This window comes from Sciurus vulgaris (genome assembly GCF_902686455.1).
Source record: "Sciurus vulgaris genome assembly, chromosome: 11".
NCBI classification, from domain to species: domain Eukaryota; kingdom Metazoa; phylum Chordata; class Mammalia; order Rodentia; family Sciuridae; genus Sciurus; species Sciurus vulgaris.
The window spans coordinates 9,806,015-9,830,352 of NC_136472.1; the positions used below are offsets into that span (position 1 = coordinate 9,806,015).

Sequence of the window (24,338 nt, forward strand, 5' to 3'; positions counted from 1 at the left end):
CATTTCAAAATTTGGGGGGACCTAACTTCTGAATCAGTTGGTACAAACCAAATGCTATGGCATCCCAAGTTCATGGTACAAACCAAATGCTTATGGCATCCCAAGTTCTGTTAGATCCCATGTGGACAAGGATGTTTAAGTTAACTTATGAGAATTCTACGCCAAGTTACCACCACCTAAGTCAAAGTATGTTTTTAGTTCAATGTGCAAGCAGCTGCACAATGTAACAAGATAATATAAAAAGAGTCTTTTGCCTAAACTTTGACCATCCCATAAATCTTTATGGCAACTATTAGCATTTCCTGGGCTCTATCTCAGAATGGTGGAGGAGGCTAGAGCTCACCTCCAAAGTCAATGCTTTCCTACTCCAATTGATTAGTTTTAGAAGAGCAGAAAGATCAGCTCCAATACTTAAGTCCTGTAAACATCCCACAGGAGAAGGCTGTCACTCATCGCCATAGATGGTCTTGTCCAGGAGCCCAACTTAAGAGGTAGCAGGGGAAGGAGCAGGGCAGTCCTTCAGAGGGTGCGGGTGTGGCTGAGTGGGAGAGTGCTTGCCTAGCATACAAGACGCTCTGGGTTCCATTCCCAACCCACACACAAAACACAACAAAATGAAAGTACTACTAAACAAACAAATTCCGAAGTACAGTAATTCTAAGTACAGTACTACTATGAATGAAATAAGACAAAAGCTCCATTTGACTAGAGAATCTGGAATGGGAATTGTTTCTTTTATTTATTTATTTATTTATTTATTTTAATTGTAAACAAATGGGATACATGTTGTTTCTCTGTTTGGACATGGCATAAAGGCATACCATTTGTGTAATCATAAATTTACATAGGGTATTGTTGTTTGATTCATTCTGCTATTTTTTCCCTTCCCCCCAACCCCTCCCACCCCTCTTTTCCCTCTATACAGACCTTCCTTCCTCCATTCTTGCCCCCCTCCTTAACCCTAACTCTAACCCTAACACTAACCCCTCCCTCCCCCCATTATGTGTCCTCATCCACTTATTAGCGATATCATTCGACCTTTGGTTTTTTGAGATTGGCTTATCTCACTTAGCATGATATTCTCCAATTTCATCCATTTGCCTGCAAATGCCATAATTTTATCATTCTTTATGGCTGAGTAATATTCCATTGTATATATATATAGCACAGTTTCTTTATCCATTCATCAATTTGGAATGGGAATTGAATAATACTTTTCTGTTTTCTGCCTTGAGTATTTTATTTTACAGAACAAGGAGGGGAGCTAAAAATGACATTATGAAAAAAACTTCTAAGCGAATATCACATACACATCAAGTTGAGCTGAAAAACACCCTTCATATACTGCTTACTTTATCCTTTGAAATATCTTCTCTTCACTTTCTTTTCCCCCAAACTGTCTCAGATTAGTAGTATTTCTCTTTGTGTTTCTAATTTACTGAAAACAATGTGATCTAGAAGTAAGCAATAATGAATATTAATTGTATCAAAGAATTCTTTCTAAAAAGAATCAGTATTTTATGATTATGGCATAGTTACCATCTGGTTACTACTAACTCTCCTAGGAAATTCATTACTTCTTTTTTCCCTTCTGTACCAGAAATTGAATCCAGGAACCACCAAGCCACATCCCTGGCCCCCTTTTTATTTTGAGACAGGGTCTTGCTAAGTTGCTGAGGCTGGCTTTGAACTTGGGATCCTCTTCCATTAGCCTCCCAAGCTGCAAGCAGCTGGAATTACAGGTGTGTGCCACCACATCCAGCAGGAAATTTATTCCTTTTAATTAAAAGGAAACCTGTAACATGGAAAAACCACACACATCAGTGAAGAAAGGATGCCAGCCTGTAGTAGCCAATGTTATTTTCTCACATAAATGCTATGCATATTCATACATAGGAGGCTTGAAATATTCAGGTATAGGTTTTCCTACACTTGAATTTTCTCATTTTCACAAAACAAGAAGACACATTACCGTGCAAAACAGTATCAGCAACTTTCAGCCACAGTATCAAAATAGGAAGTTAGCTAGCAGACACTTTGCAGCCAAGCTAGATCCTAAACAAAAAGTCTCTTTTAAAGTACAAAGAAAAATGTTTTGCTTTTATTTTTTTTAAAAAAGGCTGTAACTGGCAAAATTTTTTCCTCAATGCTTGCCCCAAAGTTCAGTATTGTAACTTCCTATTCCGGATGCCTACTGCATTAGTCAAAGTGAATGTAAACATTCATTAATGTAGATGTGCTTCCAATTCTCAATGGTAGTTGGATCCTTTCTTTTCAATCTCATTTTCACCTATTTAAAATGTTTCTGAAGAAAATTAAAGTACTTTCCAGACTCCACTTTTTTCCCCAAAGGTTTCAAAAGTTGAAACCAAATTTCAGTTTTTGTGTCTCATAGAGGGAGTAGATTCTGCAGATGACAGTAAATTATATCAATATAGCAAGGATATGGTCAAATTAGCAATTTCTCCTTCTTTTTGCTCTCATAATTTGGGGGGCAGGGCCCTGGGGATTGAATCCACTAAGACACATCCCCAAACCTTTTTGAGACAGGGTCTCACTAAGTTACTGGCTAAAATGCAGAGGCTGGCAAATTTGCCATCTTCCTGCCTCAGCCTCTGAACTGCTGGGATTGCAGGCACACTTCATGGCGCCCAGCTTTGCTTTCATAATTTTAATACCAACTTCAAAATGACATCTCTAAAACAAGCTATAAACCCTAAAATACAGACAGTTAACTTCATCATCTGTATCACAGGCAGCAGATAGAGCATGAATTTTGCAATCCTTTGTCACTTACTTGCTCTGTGACCTTGAGCAAGTCACTTCACCATTTTGAACCTCAGTTCCCTCAACTGGTAAAAGAGTTAGTACTTTCCCTCCACAGAACTGGCTGTGAGGATTAAATGAGAAGATTCACATGAAGTACTAAGCACAGCAAAAACTTCATAAAAATTAGGCACATACAACATGTCTGTCAATATTTTTATGTCTTTTATAAATACAGGAAATTATTACAATGTACTCCCCTGTTTTGAAATTCTCAGGGATTAGGCTGAAATTTACGTTACTTGATGGAAAAGTCAAAGACTACAAGAACCTACTCGGGAGGCACAGTTTATTTAAAAAGAAACTGATTATTACACTGACGTTCTAATTACAAATATATTAATATCAAAAAGCTTAACTTCTTAGCTTATGTACCAGTATGCGTCATAGTGGTCCACTTTAATAAATATCACATAATTTACTTTTGAAAAATCGCATCACCTATTAATCAGTCCAAATTCATGAAATTTTTGTACATGCATATTCCTGAAACCCAATTAATGATAAATGTATATTTGAGGATTAAAAATACAAGCCATGGGGCTGGGGTTGTGGCTCAGTGATAGAAGTGTTTGTTGGGCATTCATGAGCACCACGTAAAAAAAAATGAATAAGTAAAATAAAGGTATAATGTTCACCTACAACTAAAAAAATATTTTAAAAAATACAAGTCATTTTCAAATCTATAAATGTTCTATTTAATTATTGCTAGATATTGCTTAATATGGTTGGAGTACATAAAATATGGTTTTCCCTAGGCTAAATGGTTAAGGAATATAAAAAAGATTAGTTGGGTTAGTGCCAGTTACAAACTCAAAGGTACATGCTGGTGGTGGGATTCACTTTGAAAGGTTTTTGTAGGACTGGACAGGTCGTAGTATCCCAGCCTGCTTCCCTTCCTGGGGTTTTAATACACCTAACCAAGCACACCAGCAATTTCCTCTTCCCCTTTATTTTGGGGTGGGGGGTTCCGGGGATTGAACTTGACCATTGAGCCACATCCCCAGCCCTATTTTGTATTTTATTTAGAGACAGGGTCTCACTGAGTTGCTCAGCATCTAGCTTCTGCTGAGGCTGGCTTTGAACTCGCAATCTTCCTGCCTCAGCCTCCCAAGATGCTGGGATCACAGGCAAGCGCCACTGTGCCCAGTCCCTTATTTTTATTAACGCAGATTGGAAGCTCCTAGTCTTTTTTTAAAATTATTTTTTCTTTGTCACAGATGGACTCAATACCTTTGTTTTATTTCTTTACTTTTTTATGTGGTGCTGAGGATCGAACTCAGTGCCTCAAGAGTGCCAGGCAGGTGCTCTACCACTGAGCTACAACCCCAGCCCCAGGAAACTCCTAGTCTTGCTATCTGCTGAGATGTCTCTGCAGACAGCTAAACAGGCTGACCCATAAACGGCCCTATCAGGCGGATTTTCCACCATGTGTTTCTGCAGCAGAAATGTTATTATGAGAGACTAGATTAGAATGCTTTCAGGAATGCAGCAGTTTTAACTACCTCTTTACAATAACACTATCCTAAATTTTCACTAATCAAAATAAATTACTGGCAGTGAAAAAGGGAAGAATGATAGATGTATGCTCTTACATAAACACTAATATGCACTATGAAACTGAAGCCTACCTAAATGCTGTTGTGCAGCACTGGGGATTGAACCCAGGGCCTCCCACATTCTAGCAAGTGCTCTGCTACTGAGCTACATCCCCAGCCCTTTTGATTTTATTTTGAGACAGGCTTTCAGTTGACCAGGCTTGGTCTTGAACTTGCCAACCTCTTGCCTCAGCCTACAGGTAGCTGGGATTATAGGTGTGGACCACCATGACTTGGGCTAAATTAAATATTAGTTTTTAATCAGAAAAATCCTTTTTTTTTTTTTTTAATAAAAAATCTCCATTCTACTTGAGTGCATGTGTAATTTTTGTTAAGAGATTCAGTTTGGGGGTTGGGGTTGTGGCTCAGTGGTAGAGCACTTGCCTACCATGTGTAAGGCCCTGGGTTCGATTCTCAGCACCACTTATATATAAATAAAATAAAGATTCACTGACAACTAAAAAATATTAAAAAAAAAAAAAAAAAAGAGAGATTCAATTTTCTTTTTCCTTTTTTGCATTGGGCACTGAACCCAGGAGCATTTTATCACTGAGCTATAGCCCCAGACCTTTGTAATTTTGAGACTCCCTAAATTGTTAAGGCTGACCTCAAACTTGTGATCCTCCTGTCTCAACCTAAAGAGGTGCTGTGATTACAGGCCCTCACCAGCTTAAATTTTTAAAGTTATGCTGTCTTTCTAGTATTTCACACATTAAGTATGTCGTGCACAAGTTGCACTGTTCACTATTTAGGATATCAACTATTCCATTTCTGTATGAAAAAAGTGACTTGAAGCTATAATGTATTTTTAAGGATCTGAAATACAACAGAAGAAACGTAGTTATTTTTTTCAATTTATACTATGATTTTCCCATAGTAGAATAAATGTAATAACAATTTGCCTAAATTACTAAATTTCTCATGAGTGGGGAAAATACCCTTAAAAATATAAATCTGACCAGATTCCAAATGTCAAAAACAAGAGAAGTACTTTATGTTTTAGTTATTTTGTAATGTTTACAAAATATTTATCTTTTAATGTAAATGTTAATTTCAAAGGTCATGATTTTACTCAAAACATCTAGTCACACAATTAGGGACATTATAAAGGATTGGAGGGGTGTTAAATGTTATGTCTTATTGAAAGTAACAAATTGTCTATTATTTTTCCTAAGAAGACTAGACCTGACAAAAATTCAACTACACTGATTTTATCCCATTATATAGATATATTTTTTATAAGGTCAAAGTCTTTATAACAAATCAACATCCAGACTTTGCAGTTAAAGAATTCTAGTTGGGATGATAAACTGTTATACAGGATTTTTGAGACCTGTCTAGTGATTTTAATTACTTTTCCTCTTTTTTTTTTTTTTTAAATAAAGGTTTTCCCACTGACCTATATTTGCAATCTAGTTCAACAGCACAAATAGAACAGCACTTTATTACTGGTATAAACTGAGGAAGCACAGTGTCCTCCCTCTCTCTCAGGTTCATGTTGGTGGCTACTTCTACAAACTTATACCTTTCCTCACAGACTGACAGTTGAGAGAGAGAAAAAAAAGCCATAGCTTAAATCTCTAGGACAAGTAGCTTTAATTGACAAAAGTCAACTGACTTATTAAATCTGAAACTAGCCTAGCTCTTGGGTCAAATCTCAGAGAAATTCACATTACAATATGAAAGTTGTTGGCATTTTTGTAGGTCAGTGGAAGCACACTTTTAAATTGTTTTCTGAAGTCACTACTTTCTTTAAATGAGTTACATAAATAGAAATCAAAAAATCAAATGTATTCTGTGGGAGGAGTGTTTTCTGAGCCACAAATTCTGCAGCTGAGTTTTCAGTTTTTAAGAAACACTACCTCTAAAGCTTATGCTGTGTTCAGTGGTCCACCCACCCTCATTCTATTTTATCAGCCTTCACAGGAAACCCATTAGCAACTGTTAAACAGGAAGGACTAGCTTGTAAATAGTTTTGTTTGTTTGTTTGTGGTACTGGGTATCGAACCCAGGAGCACTCTACCAGCTCTTTTTTTAAATTTATTTATTTATTTTTTTTATTTTGAGACAGAATTTCACTAAGTTGCCCAGGTTGGCCAAGAATTTGAGATCCTCCTGCCTCAGCCTCCCAAGTTGCTGGGATTGCAGGCATGTACCACCATGCCCAGCTGTAATAATTTTTTTTTATAGGGATGTGGGGGCAATAGAAGACTTGTGCCTCATATCCCCAGTTACAGCCTCTTTCTCAACATTTTTCTTTTATTAATGCACAAAAAAAAGTTTACAGACTTGCCTTGTGAGGTCGAAAATAGAGATACAGGCTGAGAGGAAGAGGAAGAAACAAAGGAATCTGAAAGAAAATATACAGCATGAGAATTTGACAACCTCACAAAGGAGTTTTCATTTTAACTTTCTTTTTGGGGGCAGAGGAGTCAAGCATCACAGTTTCATTGGGTTTAGCAAAGGGGAAAATCCGAATCTTTATTTTCAGTTACTAATTCCACTCACCTGCCAGTGATGCATTTCCAAGATGCATTTCTAAAAGTCAATCTTTTAAAGAAAAACATTATCACATTCAAAGAAAGGAACTTCTAGCATTTTAGAACAACCACAACCTCAAGAACAGATAGTGCCCCTCTGTTGTTCTGCATGGGGAAGTAAAGTAGGAATCTTCTTTTTTTTTTTTTTGGTACTGGAGATTGAACCCAGGAGCACTTCACCACTGAGCTACATCTCCACACCTTTTTATTTTTTATATTTGAGACAAGGTCTTGCTAAGTTGCTGAGGGTCTCACTAAATTGCTAAGGCTGGCCTCAAGCTTGGGATTCCCGTCTCAGCCTCCTAAGTTGCTAAAATTATAGGCATGCAACACCGCGCGCCCAGTTCATCATTTTTTATTTTGAGACAAGAGTTTTGCTGAATGACTCAGTCTGACCTTAAACCTGTGATCCTCCTGCCTCAGCCTCCAGAGTGTCTGGGACTATAGGTATGTGTCACCACTCCTGGCTGAAGGAAAGCAGGTGTCTGAATACTAATTAATTATCTGCTTTTAACTATTTTCACCTACACCTTTTTTTTTTTTTTTTTTTTTTTTTTTGGTGGTGCTGGGGATTGAACCCAGGGTCGTGTGCTTGAGAGGCAAGCACTCTACCAACTGAGCTATATTCCCAGCTTCACCGGCACTTTAAGGCATCAGTTACTAATGGGAACATTTGAAAACATCTAATTAGCAAATATGCAAAGTCAACTCTCAGTACTTAAAAACCCACAATCCAGTGGAAAAACAGAACTACAAGAGAAGTCTTCCATATTCCAAAATTATACTTCTTTAATTGGGGAACATATCCTCCCTACTTCCTCATCTCAAGCACATATTCTTCTTCTTTTTTTTTTTTTTTTGGTTGCAATCCCCAGGGGCACTTAACCACTGAGCCACCTCTCCAGCCCCATATAAAATTTTATTTAGAGACAGGGTCTTGCTCAGTTGTTCAGGGCCTTGCTGGATGCCTCAGCCTCCAGAACTGCTGGGATTACAGGCGTGTGCCACCATGCCCAGTTCAAGCACATATTCTTTTTTTTTTTTTTAATAGTAGATGGACACAATACCTTTATTTATTCATTTTTATATGGTGCTGAGGATAGAACCCCGTGTCTCACACGTGCTAGGCAAGTGCTCTCTCTACTGCTGAGACACAAACGCAGCCCCTCAAGCACATATTCTCTGTTTTTTTTTTTTTGCGGTGTTGGGGATTGTTGCAAGGCGAGCACTCTACCAACTGACCTATCTCCCCAGCCCAAGCACATTCTTTTAACTCAGCAATTACACGTCTAGGAATCCATCCTACAGACTTACTTGCATACATGTACAATAACATGTGTAAGAATATTTATTCAGGGCTGGGGATATAGCTCAGTTGGTAAGGTGCTCGCCTTGCAAGCACAAGGCCCTGGGTTCAATCCTCAGCACCGCAAAAAAAAAAAAAAAAGAATATTTATTCATAAAAGCACTGGTTTTAAGTACTAGAAATAATCTCAATCACCAGCAATAGAAGACTAGTTAGAAAGTTAAACCTAGCCAAGAATACTATCACATGTCCCCTAATTTCAGCTACTTGGGAAGCTGAGGATCTTAAATCCTTAAATTCCCAGGCATCCTGGGCAACTTAGGAGGACCGTCTCAAAATAAATGTTTAAGAAAAGGGTCAGGAATGGAGTTCAGTGGGAAGGTAATTACGTACAAAGTTCTGGGTTGGAACCCCAGTCCTTGAGTGGGGTGGAAAAAAGAAAGAACAAGGTATAGCTACACACATTGATATGGTCTGTATCTTACATTTAGAAAGCAAAAGCAAAGTGCAAGAGCACTTCAGTGTGACACCTGTGGTCAATGAAAACAAAAGGCACTAATGAAAGGGACTGAAACATCTGGGGTAGGAGGGAGATCTGCTTTTCAATGTAATATTTGGCCCTTAAGTAAACATGACCTTTTCAATAAGAATGGCAAGAAATTATAAAAATAGCTATGTGTGGGCGGGCTGGGGAGATAGCTCAGCTAGTAGAGTGTTTCCCTTGCAAGCACAAGGCCCTGGGTTCGATCCCTAGCACCACACACACACACACAAACACACACACACACACAAAAAGCTATGTGAAAAACAAACTGCAAAAATGCCCCTAAAAATATGGAACTTTATACATTAACTCCCTTTTTATTCTCTTTCTTTTTTAAGTACCAGGGATTGAACTCAGGGGCACTTAACCCCCTGAGTCATATCCCCAACCCTTTTTATATTTTATTTAGACACAGGGTCTTGCTAAATTTTTTGAGGTTAGCTTTGAACTCACAATCCTCCTGCCTCAGCCTCCTGAGATGCTGGGATTACAGGTGTGTGCCACCATGCCCAGTTACCTCCTTTTCTCTCCTTACAATTACAAAAAATGTTTTCACAAATATTAGAAGTATACTTAAAACTAGCCAAGTTTGGTGGCAAACACGTATGTAATCCCAGCAGTTTGGGGAGCTGAGGCCAGGAGGATTGCAAGTTCAAGGCCAGCCTAAGCAATCAGCAAGGCCCTGTCTCAAATAAAAAAAATAATAAGGACTGAAGATGTAGCTCAGTGGTAAAGTGCCTCTGGATTCTATCATTAGCATCAAATTTAAAAAATAATAAATAAAGGAAAAAAGAAAAAAGAAAAGAAATATACTCAAAACTAGAAGACTGCTCCTTTAAGGACTGAGTCATAGGTGTATCTGTAAGTATTAATTTAAGAAAACTAGTCAGTAGTAATAGACACAGAGAATATTAATGTTAAGGCAGAGTTTTTAGTGGCTATCAAGCAGCAATTCCACAACTGGAGTTCAGAATTTAAAAATCACCACTTTTAAGTTATCTTAAAATGAAGCATAACATTTACTGTAACAAATGAAAAACAGTCCTTTTCTTTTAAAAAAAGAAGTACATTTACCTCTCTCTTTAATGTTTCCAGGTAGGTTCATTTCCATATGCATTTACTATCAACATTAAATCTCTACCAACTGAGGAGTTTAAATCTGAACAAACCTGAAAAACCAAATGCTTTGGGTAAACCCAATGCCAAGAAAGATCCTATGACCTTGCCAACTGTCTACCTTTTCACTTCCATCTAAACACCTCCTCCTAATGGAAAATTTCAACATGCCAGTTTTTATGCACAGCCTCTGTTCTGATAGAGAACACAGATAACCAGTAGTTTGTACCAATGCTGCATGAGGTTTCTAACTTACTAAATCACACAGGGAAGTAACTTCAGAATGGTGATTTTAATCCTCAAGTGCTAATTATGAAACCATTGTCTATAAGTAGCTACAGCCAGGCATTGCAAAATAGTGCTCAGAAGTAGCTGAAAAAGAAATATAAACCAGTAAGACTATATGATGAGTGTGGGAATACAGCAGAGGCAGCTACTAGGGTAGTTAAAGACATGGTAACCTTGGTCTTAAAGGACTTTCATCAGGTGAACAAGGCAAGGAAGACATTCTGAGACAGAATTGGCGAGATTCCAAATGGCTTTAAACGTCACCTAATGAAATCTGGATTATATCCTTTGTGCAGTGAGGAATCACTAAAGGTCTTTAGGTGAAGAAGTGACACTGGTATGTTTTGAGAAGAACTCAACATGAACTGAAAAGTGACTGCATAATCTTGTCAAGAGATGTGGACTTCAGCTTAGATGGTAAGAATGGGAATGAGGGGACAGATTTGACAAGAAAGAATGGACAGGACCTGGAATCATCTGACTGGAAGATAAAGACTGGAGAAGTACAAGATAACTAGGGACTGAATGAAATGCCACTGGTGGTACAGAAGGATTACCCTATGTTATTATTTTCAATAGAAAAGACATTATGGCAGATAGAAGTGAAAAGAGTTGTAATTCAACAACAGGGATAGGCTCAGGAGATTACAAGGTAAAGGCTGCAGGCAGGTATCTGGGAGTTAACACTTATGTGATCACTGACACCACTGGAATGAGATTTGTCAAGGGAAAATGAGAGAAGCTTTACAAAGTTTATGATTTGGATCTGGAATGTCCCCCAAAGGTTCATGGTGTGAAGGCTTGGTCCTCACTGGTGGTGCTATTGGGAGGTGATAGAAACTTTAGGAGTTGGATCATTGGGTGCATGTCCTTTAAGTGTATATCTTGTCTCTAACCCTTTCTCTCTCTGCCACAGGGTGACCAACTTGCTCTGCCAAGTCCATGATGTTCGTTCTCACTGCAGGCCCAAAAATAATAGAGCCAAGTGTGTGCAAAACCTCTGAATCTGTGAGCCAAAATAAATTTTCCCTCCTCTAAGTTGATTTTCTTAGGTATTTTGTCACAGTGACAAAAGCTAATGAACACACAAAGGAATCTTAAGATATACCAATATTTTAAAGGGAACAAGAAAGAAGAACCAATGAAGGAGATCAAAAGCAGTTGATACATGAGGAAAATGGTGTCACTTGGAAAATGCTTTAGAGAGAAGCTAGCGGAGGCAAAGTCACTGAATGGTCAAGTTAAACACTATAAAAGGGGTCACAGGAATTAAGTAACCAGGCAATTTGGCATTGATAGCTCTATAGTTAAAGTGACTAAGGAGAGGAGGCAAACATTGAAGACTGGGGAATAAATGCAAGTTTGAAAAACACCAACAGGGTTGGGTGTGGGGGTGCATGCCTGTAATCCTAGTAACTCAGGAGACTGACACAGGAGGATTCCAAGTTCAAGACCAGCCTCAGAAACTTAGTGAGACCCTGTACCAAAATAAAACATAAAAATAGAGAAGAAAAGAGCTAGGGATATGGAGCTAGGTATATGGCTCAGTAGTTAAGTGCCCTGGGGTTAAATCCCTGGCACCAAAACAAACAAACAAACAAACAAACAAAACCAGCCATAGGGACAGGGCCAGGTACAGTGGCGTCCACTTGTAATCCCAGCTACTCAGGAGGGTGGAGGAGTTAAGCTTCACCTCCTTGAGAAAGGTCAATCTATATAAACTGGCAGGTTGATTTTTATTTATTTATTAATAGTTAACATAATTACTAAAAGATAGTCATCCATAATGTTTTTAGTTCTCTAGAACCAATAAACCTAGATATGATTTACTATCCAATTAAAAAAAATTCAATTTATTTGTTGTTGGAAACAAATGACAACCTGATTGAAACACCTCAATGTTAAGGAGCATCTTATGTATCTTTCATATAGCATAGAGTATGATGGCCAGCATATGGGCGACACAGAAAATTGACGCATGAACGTTCACAGATTCTAAAATTTACTTGCTATTTCACAACTAGACTCTGGGCAGTGACTAGACATTAGTCCTACTAATGTAGAAGTTACTAAAGCAGTAGATTCCTCTAGCATAAATCACAATGGTGCTCACAACCAACAGGCCCACTCTTCTATTACACTACTAAATAAAAAGTTGGAAACCTTTCTCTGTATCACTTATTGGGAGTAAACTATAAGCATCTAATAGGAAGAACAAACAGAACTCTGGTTGCAAAGACACAAAATTAGAAAGTCTGATATAAAAAAAACAAAATGGATTTGTAAATGGGAAATGGGTTACAATATATTTTTAAAACTCCAAACTTTTTTTTTTTTTTTTTTTTAATTGGTGCTTGGGCCCTACTGCTGAGCTACACCTCCAGCTCCTGACCCCAGACTCTGAGTCCTCATTTGCTTCTAGGAATGTTTTCCCCCTTTCCAAATATATCAAAACAGATCTCCTATTTTGTTAGGAATAAAACTGAAAGTAAAGTTAATTTTAACATATTTTAAAATTCTAGCATATCAGACTGGTGTACCATTAAGTTCTTTGTGGAGGTGAGTCTCTAATATGACAAATCCAAGCAATTATGAAAAGATGCTTTCTGGATTAAAGATGTTTATAGAGGGGCTGGCAGTGTAGTTCAGTGGCAGAATGCCTGCCTAGCCTGCACAAGACCCTGGGTTCAATTCCCAACACCACCAACAAAAAAAGACTGGTATACATCTGTAACCCCAGCGACTTCGGAGGGTGAGGCAAGAGGATCTGAAGTTCAAAGCCAGCCCCAGCAATTTAGTGAAGCCCTAAGCAACTTAGCCAGATCCTGGCTCAGAATGAAAAATAGAAAGGGCTGGGGATACGGCTCAGTGGTTAAGCGCCCCTGAATTCAATCCCTGGTACAAAACGAATAAAAAAGCAACCTTCAATCTTAGAAGACAGACATACTTATTAATAAGAAAATTCTCTTCTCAATACTTAAATGGTTACATTAATTTCTTTAGGGTCTTAAGGAAATTGTGAATTAGAAGCTTTAAAGGGGCAGGGGTGGTGGCTCAGTTGGTAGAGTGCTTGCCTAGCATGTGAGGCACTGGGTTTGATTCTCAACACTGCATATAAATAAATAAAGAAAACAAAGGTCCATCAACAACTAAAAATATATATATATATATTAAAAAAAAAAAGAGAGAGAGAGATTCTAGTTAGGGCATTTAGATCCTTGATTTTTTTTTTTAAAAGAAGCTTTTATGCAAAATTTATCTTTCAAACATGAAATGTACTTTTTTACTTTTTAAAAATTTGTTCTATTTAGATATATATGACAGTAGAGTGTATTTTTACATATTGTACATACATGGAATATAACTTATTATAATTAGGATCCCACTCTGTGGTTGTACATAGTGTAGCATTTCACTGGTGGTGTATTCAAACATGAACTAGGAAAGTAATGTTCGAGTCACTCTACTGGTCTATTCCCATCCCCTCTCCCTTTCCTTCATTCCCCTTTGTCTAATCCACTGAATTTATATTCCCTCCCTGCCCCACCTTTGTCGTGTGTTAACATCCGTATCAGAGAGAACGTAACATCAGAGAGAACATCCGACCTTTGGTTTTTTGGGATTTACTTATTTCACTTAGCATCCATTCATTTACTGGCATTAAACGTTCTTTAACTGAGGTTTATGAATGGATTCCACAGCAGCTTATGAAGCCTACATAAGTTTATGTAATACTGTGTATATGAATATTTTTCTGGGAAGAGAGTTTTTCCATTCATTTGTTCCTTCCATAAATATTTACTTAAGACTTATTCTAAACCACAAACTTGTTTCAATTTTGAACAAAACCAGTAAGGCCTCTTGTCTGCTCAAAAGTATCTGACGGACTGCTTTGTGTCAGATACTATGCAGACTTCAGTGCAGTGAATAAAATGGCAAACATTTGGCACTCTAAAGAAACTTATATTCCAGTAGGAAAGACAGACAATAAATAAGTCAAACAGTAAGGAAGATTATGATGAGTAGTAAGAAAAATAAAGCAGGGAGGTCTTTAAGGTATTTTTGTTTCCTCTACAATTTGGAAGGGTGATGCTATGGTTTGGATATGAGGTATTTCCCAAAAGCTCCTGCAGGAATACTCAGAGGTGAAATGACTAGATTATGAGAGCTGTAACCTAATTAGTCCATCTGGTTTGAATGAACTGACAGTGGTGACTGCAGGCAGGGAGAGCAGGGTTGGGGGAGGGGCGTCACTGGGGGTGTGCCCTGGAAGAGTCAGTCTTCCCAGGGGTCCCTTCCTCCACCCACTGCTTCCTTGCAGCCATGAGGGGAGCAGCTTTCCTATGCTGCATCCTTACCACATGGTACGCTGCCTCACTGTGGGCCCAGAAGAATAGACTGGCCATCTATGGACTGAGACTCTGAAACTGTGATCCGCAAATAAACTTTTCCTCCTCTAAGTTGCTCTTGTTGGGCATTTCAGTCACAGTGACAAAAACCTGCCTAAAACAGGTAACAAAGACCTAAAGGAGGTGAGGAGGTAATATTGTTGTCTTCCTGTTTGGCTCCTGTAACAAAATACCATGTATCTGGTGGCTCATAAACAGAAATCTATTTCTCTCAGTTTGGAGGCTGGCAGATCCAAGATCAAGGTGAAGGCTGGGTAGATTCAGTATCTGGTAAAGGGATTTTTCCTGGTTCACACCTAAGTGAGGGCTTTCTTGCTATATTCTCATATGGCAGAGACCCCACTCTCTCTGGGGTCTCTATTATAAGCACATTAATCCTAATCATGAGAGCTCCTTCCTTAAGACCTAATCACCTCCCAAAGGCCTCACCTCCTAATACTATCACTTTGGGGTTAGGTTTCAACATATGAATTTTGAGAGGACATAAACATTCAGTTAACGGGAATGGTGGAAGAGCATTCCAGATAAACATCAAGTTAAGACCCTCAAGTAGGAGGTATTTCTGGTATGAAGACTAATGTAACTGAAGCCAGGTGAGTAAGGGAAAATCAGGGTCAGATGTCATATGGTATAATAAGCCCTATGAGGACTCTGGTATTTACTGGAGTGTGACAGGAAGCCACTGGAGCATTCTGCCCACAAGTGACAAGATCTGACTTAAATTTTCACAGATTTACACCAGCTACCACATGGAGAACAGACTGAGAGGCAAGGAAGTACAAAGATCAGTTAGAAGGTAACTGCAGTTATTCAAGAGAGTTGTTATAGCCTGGAACAGGGCGGTAGCCAGGGAGGTGGAGGAAAGTGGTCACACTCTGAATATATTTTGAAGGAAACTCAACAGCATTTGCTGATAATTGTATGTGGGTAGAGAGGGGTCAAGGATTACTACAGGTTTTTGATTTAGGCAAAAGATGGACAGGGTGGAATGGCCATTTATTAAGATGAAGATGACTAAGAATAGATTTAAAAGGAAAACCAGAAATTCATGTTGAGACACAGCAGTGATATGCCTATTGGACTTTGAGGCTGAAGATAAAAATTTGAAAGGCATCAATTAATAATTGGTTCTTTTTTTTTTTTTTTGCGGTGCTGGGGATCGAACCCAGGGCCCTGTGCTTGCAAGGCAAACACTTTACCAACTGAGCTATCTCCCCAGCCCTAATAAGTGGTTCTTTAAACAAGACAGTGTGATAAATAAAGTTCTGTGACATGAGTCCTAAGCATTCCGATTGTAAGCTGCAAAGATGAAAAGAATTAGCAATATGAAATCTCTACAATAGGAAATACAGAGTTAGAAAGTAAAGTAGTGGTGGCCAAGGGAAAAGGGAGAGAGAAATGGGGAGTAACTCTTAAGAGATATGAGAAGTGATGAAAATGTTCTGGAATTAAATAGGGGTGATGGTCATACAACCTTGTGCATAAACTAAAAACTGCTTTCAAATGGTGGATTTTGTTATGTGAAAAAGACCTAGCAAGGAAACAGAAGAGGAAGAGCCAATGAAAGAGTGTATGGTGTCATGGAAGACAAATGAAAAAGGTTCTTCAAGGAGGAAGAGGAAGGGTTGGGGGTGCGGCTCAGTGGGAGAGCACTTGCCTAGTATGTGTGAGGCACTGGGTTTGATCCTCAGCACCACATAAAAATACATAAATAAAATAAAGGCATGTTGTCCATTTACAACTAAAAAATACATTAAATAAAGGAGAGAGTGATCAATTATGCCAAAGGTATTGAAAGGACACTAAGGGTGGACTGAGAAGTGACCACTGGCTTTAACAACATGGAAAACAACTGGCAAACTTGACCAGAGAAGTTTCTAAAGAGCAGTAGAACAAAATTAGGCACGTGGTTTAGGAACCATGGAACCAAAAACTGTTAATTTTTTTTGTTAAACTGATCACTGAATTCAAGGGGTGACTGAACGACTTTTATCAAAAATTGCTTCAGATTCAAGAAAGCAGCAGTGTGTTTATTTGAAAGAGAATGAACTGAGCCCTTAGTCCAGCCCTCCCCTCAACTTCACAGCCACAGCCTGAGTCCCAGTCTGTAAAATGGGTTTATACTGCTACCTGATTCACAGATAAGCAAAAAAGACTTCTATTGAATATAGCCTATTTTTTAAAAAACTTAAATTTAAAAAGGCCTTGATGGCAGGAATATGAAAATCATTGGATTTAGATGTAGGCATCTACATATATTTGAATATACACTTTGCACATAAATTACATGTCCTTTAGTCTTTCTGAATGAGGTCCTGACTCAGAAAAATATGGACTACTTTATAAATTTGCAATGTCATTACTATGCAGGGACGATGCTAATCTTTTCTATATTATTCCAATTTTAGATGTGCTGCTGAAGTGAGCAAGGTAATTTGTTTTAATCTACTGTTTTATCTCCCATAGTTCTTATTAGCAAAGAGCTTTAATATACTCAAAAAATGGTTTAATTAAGTTAGTATATGGGTACAATTTAAATAATATTAAGACATAATAAAAATAAAGTATTTCTATTTCATATGCAAAAAATGAAGAAAATGCTCACTGATGAAATGCTTTTAAGTAACAGGAAAAAAGGGAATCTGTATTTAAATTTTATTTAAAGTTTTCTGTGATACCCTACTATATATCCCGAAGGACAAGCTACCAACAAAGAATATGTCAAAAAGTTTACACGTTCCCCACCAGAATAGGATATTAAGATGTGCTTATAGGAATTTCAGTTGATTTGAGAAAATGTAGTTATTTCTTTGAAATTAAAAAAAGAAGACGCCTATCAAAAGGGGTAGGGGGTGTAGCTTATTAGTTAAGAGGGTTTGCCTAGCATGTATGAGGTTGTGAATTCAATTCTCAGCCACCTGCTAATAATTAACAACCTCTATAATGTAAATTGGAACTACAAACATATACAATATTTAAAAATATTCTTCCTGAAGTTGCAACATTATCTAGTAACACATCTTACATAAGTCATAGACATACAGTAGAAGACTTTAATGATGCAATCACAAGCAATACTGATTATGGCTAAACTTATTTAACATACACGTCTTTTGAAACCTCAATACTATTTCCTTATGTCTCAAAATAACTAGAATTAGGGCTGAGGATATAGCTCAGTTGGAAGAGAGCTTGCCTTGCAATCATAAGGTCTTGGGTTCAATCCCCAGCACTGCAAATAAATAAATAAAATAATTAGAATTAATAACTCCTACAACGAATAAAAAGTCAGTTTCCTGGGCGACTTCTAAATGAGTTGATTTCAAAAAATATTAACTTGATAATTTTTATCAAAACATTCTACTATGAAAATATATTTTCCAAGTCTATATTTTAGGAGACTAATCACATAACAATAAAGCTGAATACAAACCATAAGCTAAGTACAGAAAATAAATAAACATCTTTAATTACTAACATAATAAAATTTATTTGGGACCTTTGTAACTCTGCTCAGAACTGGAAAACTTAAGTCCTAGAACTATAGCTAATCTAAAGAGAAGTGTCTTTCTACAGAACAAACTAACTCCTGGCTCAAATAAAACTGGGAAGCTTAACTTTCCCCTTCCCTTTAATGACACGTCACCAATTCCTTTACTACCAGACTTATCTCACAAGTGCTTGAAACAAGCACAGGATTAGACAGGGCTAACAAATATACTCCTCACAGCAGAATTTTTAAAAAGCAGTAATATTCGTGTTACACTGTTTTCAGATCTCTAAAATATTAAAAACAAAAACACTGATGCTATTATCAGTAACTTCATCAACAACCCCCCTGAAGATGTCAAATTATGGTTAAGGTACACTGGTTAACACACTGTTGACCAGATGTTTGATCAAAATGGTTAAATTACTTGAGAACTCTATTCTCAAAGAAAATAGCATTGAAAGGAAATTTCTATTTCAAGGGAATAAAAATAATCAAGTCAGGGCATTTGTAGACCATACTGACATGACCACTTTTTTGTTGTCTCTTGTACTCTTGTTTCCATACCGACAGGCATTTTATAATATATCATAACTACATTTATTATGGCCAGAATGCTGCAGAAAATATTTAGGCATATTGCTGTCATGCCAAGCCACTTAGGAAACATCTTCGCTCCTCCCTCTACCTTGTTAACAGGTCACTTAAGTGGAAGAGGATGGTAGTTCTATATCTATGTGAGAGGTCAGAAGCTGAAACAGCTGACTCACTGGGGGATGAGAAAAAGGTGTAAGACTCTTTTATTGTGAGGGAGAGTTGTGATTTTTCACTTGTAATTCAACTGCTATTTTATATTTATGTGAAAATAGTTATAACTTGCAAATAAATATTAGGTACTGTTACTTAATAAAAGTCAGAATTTAAAGGTGCAAAGCAAATCTGATCTGTCTCACACTGCTAAACTGTATTTTATTCCTTTATATTAATATTATTATCATCACTTCTACTGGAGATTGAACCCAGAGGTGCTCTACCACTGAGCTATACCTCCAGTTTTTCATTTTTTTATTTTGAGACAAAGTATCACTAAGTTACTGAGGCTGGCCTGGAACTTGCAATCTCCTGCCTTCCAAATTGCTGGGATTACAGAGCAGTACCACCATGCCTGGCTAATACAAGTATTATTTACCAAGAATTTATTATGGGCAAAAGTCCTTTACACCTGTTTAATCTCGTACTACCATCCTCATTAGATACTATTACTGTCATTTTAAAAATTAAGGAAACAGAAGCTCTGGATTTGTACAAGGTCACACAATAAACAAGAAAGATTGAAATATAGGTGTCTCTGGGGCGCCTATGTTTGTAACCATAAAATACTGCCACTGAAAGTCTGACATGAGTACAGTACACAGACGATGGCCACATTGGACAGAAGGTCAGATTCCTTTTAATATGAGGGCTAAAATTGAAAATACAAAGTGTAAAAATGATGCCATAAAAACAATACAGAAGTATGTTTCTTCTTTCTTTCTTTCTTCTTCTTTTTTTTTTTGGTGGGGTTGGTGGGCGGTAGGTACCAGGGATTGAACCTAGAGGTACTCAACCACTGAGCCACATCCCCAGTACTATTTTGTATTTATTTAGAGACAGGGTCTCACTGAGTTGCTTAGCGCCTTACCATTGCTGAGGCTGGTTTTGAACTTGAGCCTCTGCCTCAGTCTCCTGAGCCAGTGGAATTACAGGCATGTACCACTGTGCCCAGCAGAAGTACTTTTCCAGAGGAAGAAAATGTGTAAAGCACACCCCCTTTTTTTAAAGTGCCCAATTTTCTTTGAGATAATTCCTATAAGCAGAAAAAAGAAACGTAGCTTTATTTTGGCATCATGATTGTCATGAACAGTCTCTAGCAAGTTATAGAATTTCAATGCTGCGGGGATGCTCAGTGGTTGAGCACTTGCCCAGCATTCATGAGGCCCTGGGTTTGATGCGAAAATAAAACAATTACAATTTCCATGTTATATAAACAATAAACACTTTAAAAATTGAGACAATAGACATGTATCTAGATTTGATGTCTAATAAGGGCAACTCTAATTAGAAAACACTAAATATTTCAGTCTCTCTTATCTGAACCTCATATTTCTGCCTTCGAATCTTTGGTTTCTTTCAAAGGCAAGAATTTTGCACCTGATCTCCTCCTCTAAGCATATGACATTGATGGGTGCGAGGTATTGTACCAGAAATGCCATTACTCATTTTCCAAATGTATGTAGGAACGAGTATTTCTAAAATATATCACCAGAAGGTCAACCATGACAAAACTGTTTTCTGCAGGACACTGAGTGATCACTTACTCTCCTTTTACTAAAACCAAGAGAAGCTTAACAAAAGACATGAAGCAGGGCTGGGGATGCAACTGAGGGGAGAATACTTGCCTGGCATGGGCAAAGCCGTGGCTTCAATCCCCAGTACCAAAATAAACCAAACAAAAAAACAACGTGAAGCTGACAGCAATGTTTATAGATCTTTTAAACCACCAAGGTAGATTTTTTTTTTTTTTTAAGCAACCATTTTCAATGGATGAAATTCTGGAGAAACAAACATTTTCATGAAGCCAAGCCTGAGATACTTCCTCTGTGAGATGGAGATGACTTTGTGCAAGGACGAAGGGTTTCTGCAATGAAATGGTAACTTCACTCCAGTATCTTAGGTAAACTTTTACATTCAACTAGTGTTCTAACAAATGAGGATCTTGCATTGAGTACAGCAAAACTGTTCTAATGCTTTATAGATAATATTAATATATTTGCAATGGATAAGAGCTTAAGAGTATCTTTTTTATTTTTCAGGTTTCCCTTTCCAGTCATAAAGTTGATGATTTATTCAACAAAAATTGATCGAGTACTACTATACTAGTGACAAAATGTCTGCAGCAGATCTAAGAAATACAAATTCAGTAATAAAGTTTTATTAAAAAATAATCGGTGAGTATTGAGACATTTAATACTATTAGGAAAATGTAATACAAACCCATGTATTTAAAATACCATTTCAGAATATAAATTCCACTATTTTCAGTAAAATGTCTGATTTCAGTATCTTTTCTACTATAATAAATAAGGGAATAAAAAATAAAACAAAGTCAATACTAAATAAAAATTGTGATTAGGGTAAATAACATCAGAAATCCAAACTAACCAGAACTACTGTATATTATATCATTAAATTTATACAGACAGCCTGATGTGATGATGCATGCCTGTAATCCCAGCTACTTGGGAGGCTGAGGCAGGAGGATTCCAAGTTCCAAGTCAGTCTGAGTAACTGAGTGGGATTCTATCTCAAAATAAAAACTAAAATAGGGCTGGGGAGGTAGCTCAGTGGTAGAGCACCCTGAGTTCAATCCCCAGTATGGTAAAATAAAGAAATCAACAAATAAAACAAAATACATTGTGTGTTGTCAACTAGGGTTCACTTTTTAAAATATATACATTTTTAGTTGTAGATGGATACAACACCTTTATTTTATTTATTTTTCCGTGGTGTTGAGGAGTGGACTTAATGCTTCACACGTGCTAGGCAAGTGCTCTACCACTGAGCCACAACCCCAGCCCTGAGGGTTTGCTTTTTGGTGGTGGTGTGTCTGTGTCTGTGAATAAAATACTCTTGCTTTACTGGTCCACTAAGGGAGCCAAATCTTTCGTAACAGCGCATTAAAGGAATAAAAAAAAGTTGATTCTCAAATGATTTCCCCATGTGGCTATACATGTTGGAACTGAATTTTAATAACCTGCCTGCTAACTAGAACAACTGCTCAATATTTAACATCCGTTTTCTCTTGAGCACAAAAGGTCAATTCCTAAAACACAGGTCTGAATCAAAAACTGAAAATCAAGAATAAGCAAAAGGTACCCACAAAAGGACCAACCAAATCATAAGCAGTGACAAGTGATTAAAGCCAAAAGCCCAAGTTGCTAAGTTATAAGGAAACTGCTGTTCATTTGGACCCTAGCCCAGAACACTAAAATTTGGAGGAGAAACGCTGGCGGTTTAAAGGGAACCAGAATTCCAAATCTGCTGGCTCATTCCTTTATCTACAGAAGCCTCTGATACTGTTTCTATGCAAATGACCATAACCACACTGGAAAATGTGTGGCACCACCAACGCTCTTGGGCAGGTGGAAATCCATTGTTAGGAAAGCGCCTAGAGAATATCACAAAACGTGTTCTTTAGAATGATGGATCTGAGAATCTGCCAAAGGAGACAATGAAGCATTTTAAAATCTCAAAAAATCCTTCCTTTGGCAACGCCCCTCCCCCTTTTCCTTCAAAGACCAATTCCTTTAAGAACCACCACCTGCCCCTGATGCGTATTCTTTCTCAAGAAGACATCTGCACTGCAGATCTCTGCACGAGGCCAGCCAGCTCTCATCAACAGGCAGACGCGGATACAATGGAAACTAAAAGAGGCCTGCAGCTTCCCTCCAAGTCCTTCAGAGATGGGAGAAGGGGGTTCAGCCAGCCCCTGCTTTGTCTCAATTTTCTCCCCTCCCCCCTTTCTGCAGTACACATCCCCTTTTGTCATACTGCGATTAGTAATAGCCCAGAAAAAATCTGAAATCAAAACATGTCGAAGGCTTGGCATGACTCTTATTTATTATCTTCTAGAATATAAGCGACTGATTGCGCGTCCCCACCCCCACGCCGCGCCAGTGAAGAGCAGGCTGTGTTGCAGATGCAGCCGCGGATCCATCTTGGACCGTCAGCAGCTCCCTCCCAAATCTTCCCAGAGCTATTCTCATCACGCCTCCTCCACCTTGGGGTCTCAGAAAAATCGGGCATTGACGTAGAGTGGAGAAAACGGACTACAACGCTCATCAGACTTCCTCATCCTCCCCAGGAGCAAACAAAAATATTATTTTTGGAAGGCTATCAGGCACGTCTGGTTATGTCAACACCTGACTGCAAACCTGCACTGCAACCCTTTCACCACCATCCCCTCGAAATCATCACGGATCATTTATCCCAAGACCCACCTGCCCGGATCCTCTCAACGTCGCTCATCTCACGCCTCTAAATCGCCTCGCGGGCCTCCTGGAACAAGGTCCGTCCCCACCTGAGCACTCCCCGCCGCCCCCGACCTCCGCGCCCGGCGTCGACGCCCACCCTAGCCGCCTCCCCGCCCCCGACCTGTTTTCCTCACACCCCGTTATTTCCTCACCGCCCGCAGGACCTTCGCTCCCCTCCCCCTTTGCCCGCTTTCCCAACGTCCGTCCCCGGGCGCCGGAGCACCAGCAGCCCAGGGAAACGCGCCCTCCCCGCTCGCTCCCAAGGCCCCCGGCCCCGGCTCCCTCCCTCCCCTGGGCCGGGCTCCCCCGCGCGCCTCACCCGCACAAGAGGAGCCGCAGCTCTTCGCCCCCAGGGCGGGGCAGGCTCCCGGGCTCCCGCCGCTGCCGGGCGCAGACGGATCGGCCCCGGAGGACGACGAGGAGATGGACGGGGACTGAGTGGCCGCCGACGACTCCGCCATGGCTGCGCGAGCAAGGGCGGGAGAGGGGTGAAGAGAGATGTGGGGCGGGAGAGAGGGAGGGGAAATAGAATAATCGGGCAGCAGGCTCTCGGGCGTCCCTTCACTCAGCCTGTTCCGAGGACAGACTCCGACAGACTGACTGACTCAGCCGAGCGCAGCCAGAGGGAGAGAGCCCGAGCGCGCATGCGCACAAAGAACTCCAGAACGCGCGGCGGGGGCGAGAGGCGGCCGCGGAGGCGCGCACCGGCGCAGTGCGCAGGCGCAAGAACTGTCCCTTCGCGCTCCAACTGGGAAGGAGGGGTAAAACCAACCTCGCGCCGCGCCTCGGGCGGCTGGGGTGGGGCGCGCCTCTCGGGGACTGGACGCAGGAGGCGTGGCCAAGCGCCAAGCCACGCCCACCACTGCGGCCCCGGGCGTTGGCAACGACGCTGCAGGGTAGAATATTTTCACAGGTCTTTACCTGAATGTTTTTTAGTTGACGAATTATGTGTTTTAGTGATAGAAGTTTCTCTATGCTTCCATAGCTGGAAACGATCTTTCCCATAAATTCCAGAGCCTGGTGTCTTTTGTCTGATGCATTTCCCCTTAGATACTGAAGAAAAGTGAAACCGCAGTATAGAGAAGGCCCACCCTGCAAGGTGCTTTATGAATTTCTCTGGATGTGTCATAATATCTCCTCTCTGTGAGA

The 24,338-nt window shown here is 39.3% G+C and overlaps 1 protein-coding gene across 4 annotated transcripts in view; it reads right to left on the minus strand.

Moving 5' to 3' along the window:
* Nucleotides 1-23,850, minus strand: part of RTN3 (reticulon 3) — a 61,475-nt gene extending 37,625 nt beyond the window's left edge. The window contains exons 1-2 of one of the 4 annotated variants that reach the window (XM_079102216.1): nucleotides 23,509-23,830; nucleotides 6,718-6,774 (exon numbers count right to left, since the gene is read on the minus strand). In XM_079102216.1, the coding sequence (XP_078958342.1) occupies nucleotides 6,718-6,774; nucleotides 23,509-23,650 (199 nt within the window). In that variant the 5' untranslated portion in view covers nucleotides 23,651-23,830. Of the gene's footprint in view, nucleotides 1-6,717; nucleotides 6,775-23,508 lie in introns of all 4 variants that reach the window. The other 3 variants (XM_079102218.1, XM_079102219.1, XM_079102217.1) reach the window with 3 other exon arrangements.
* Between the last annotated feature and the right edge of the window lie 488 nt (nucleotides 23,851-24,338).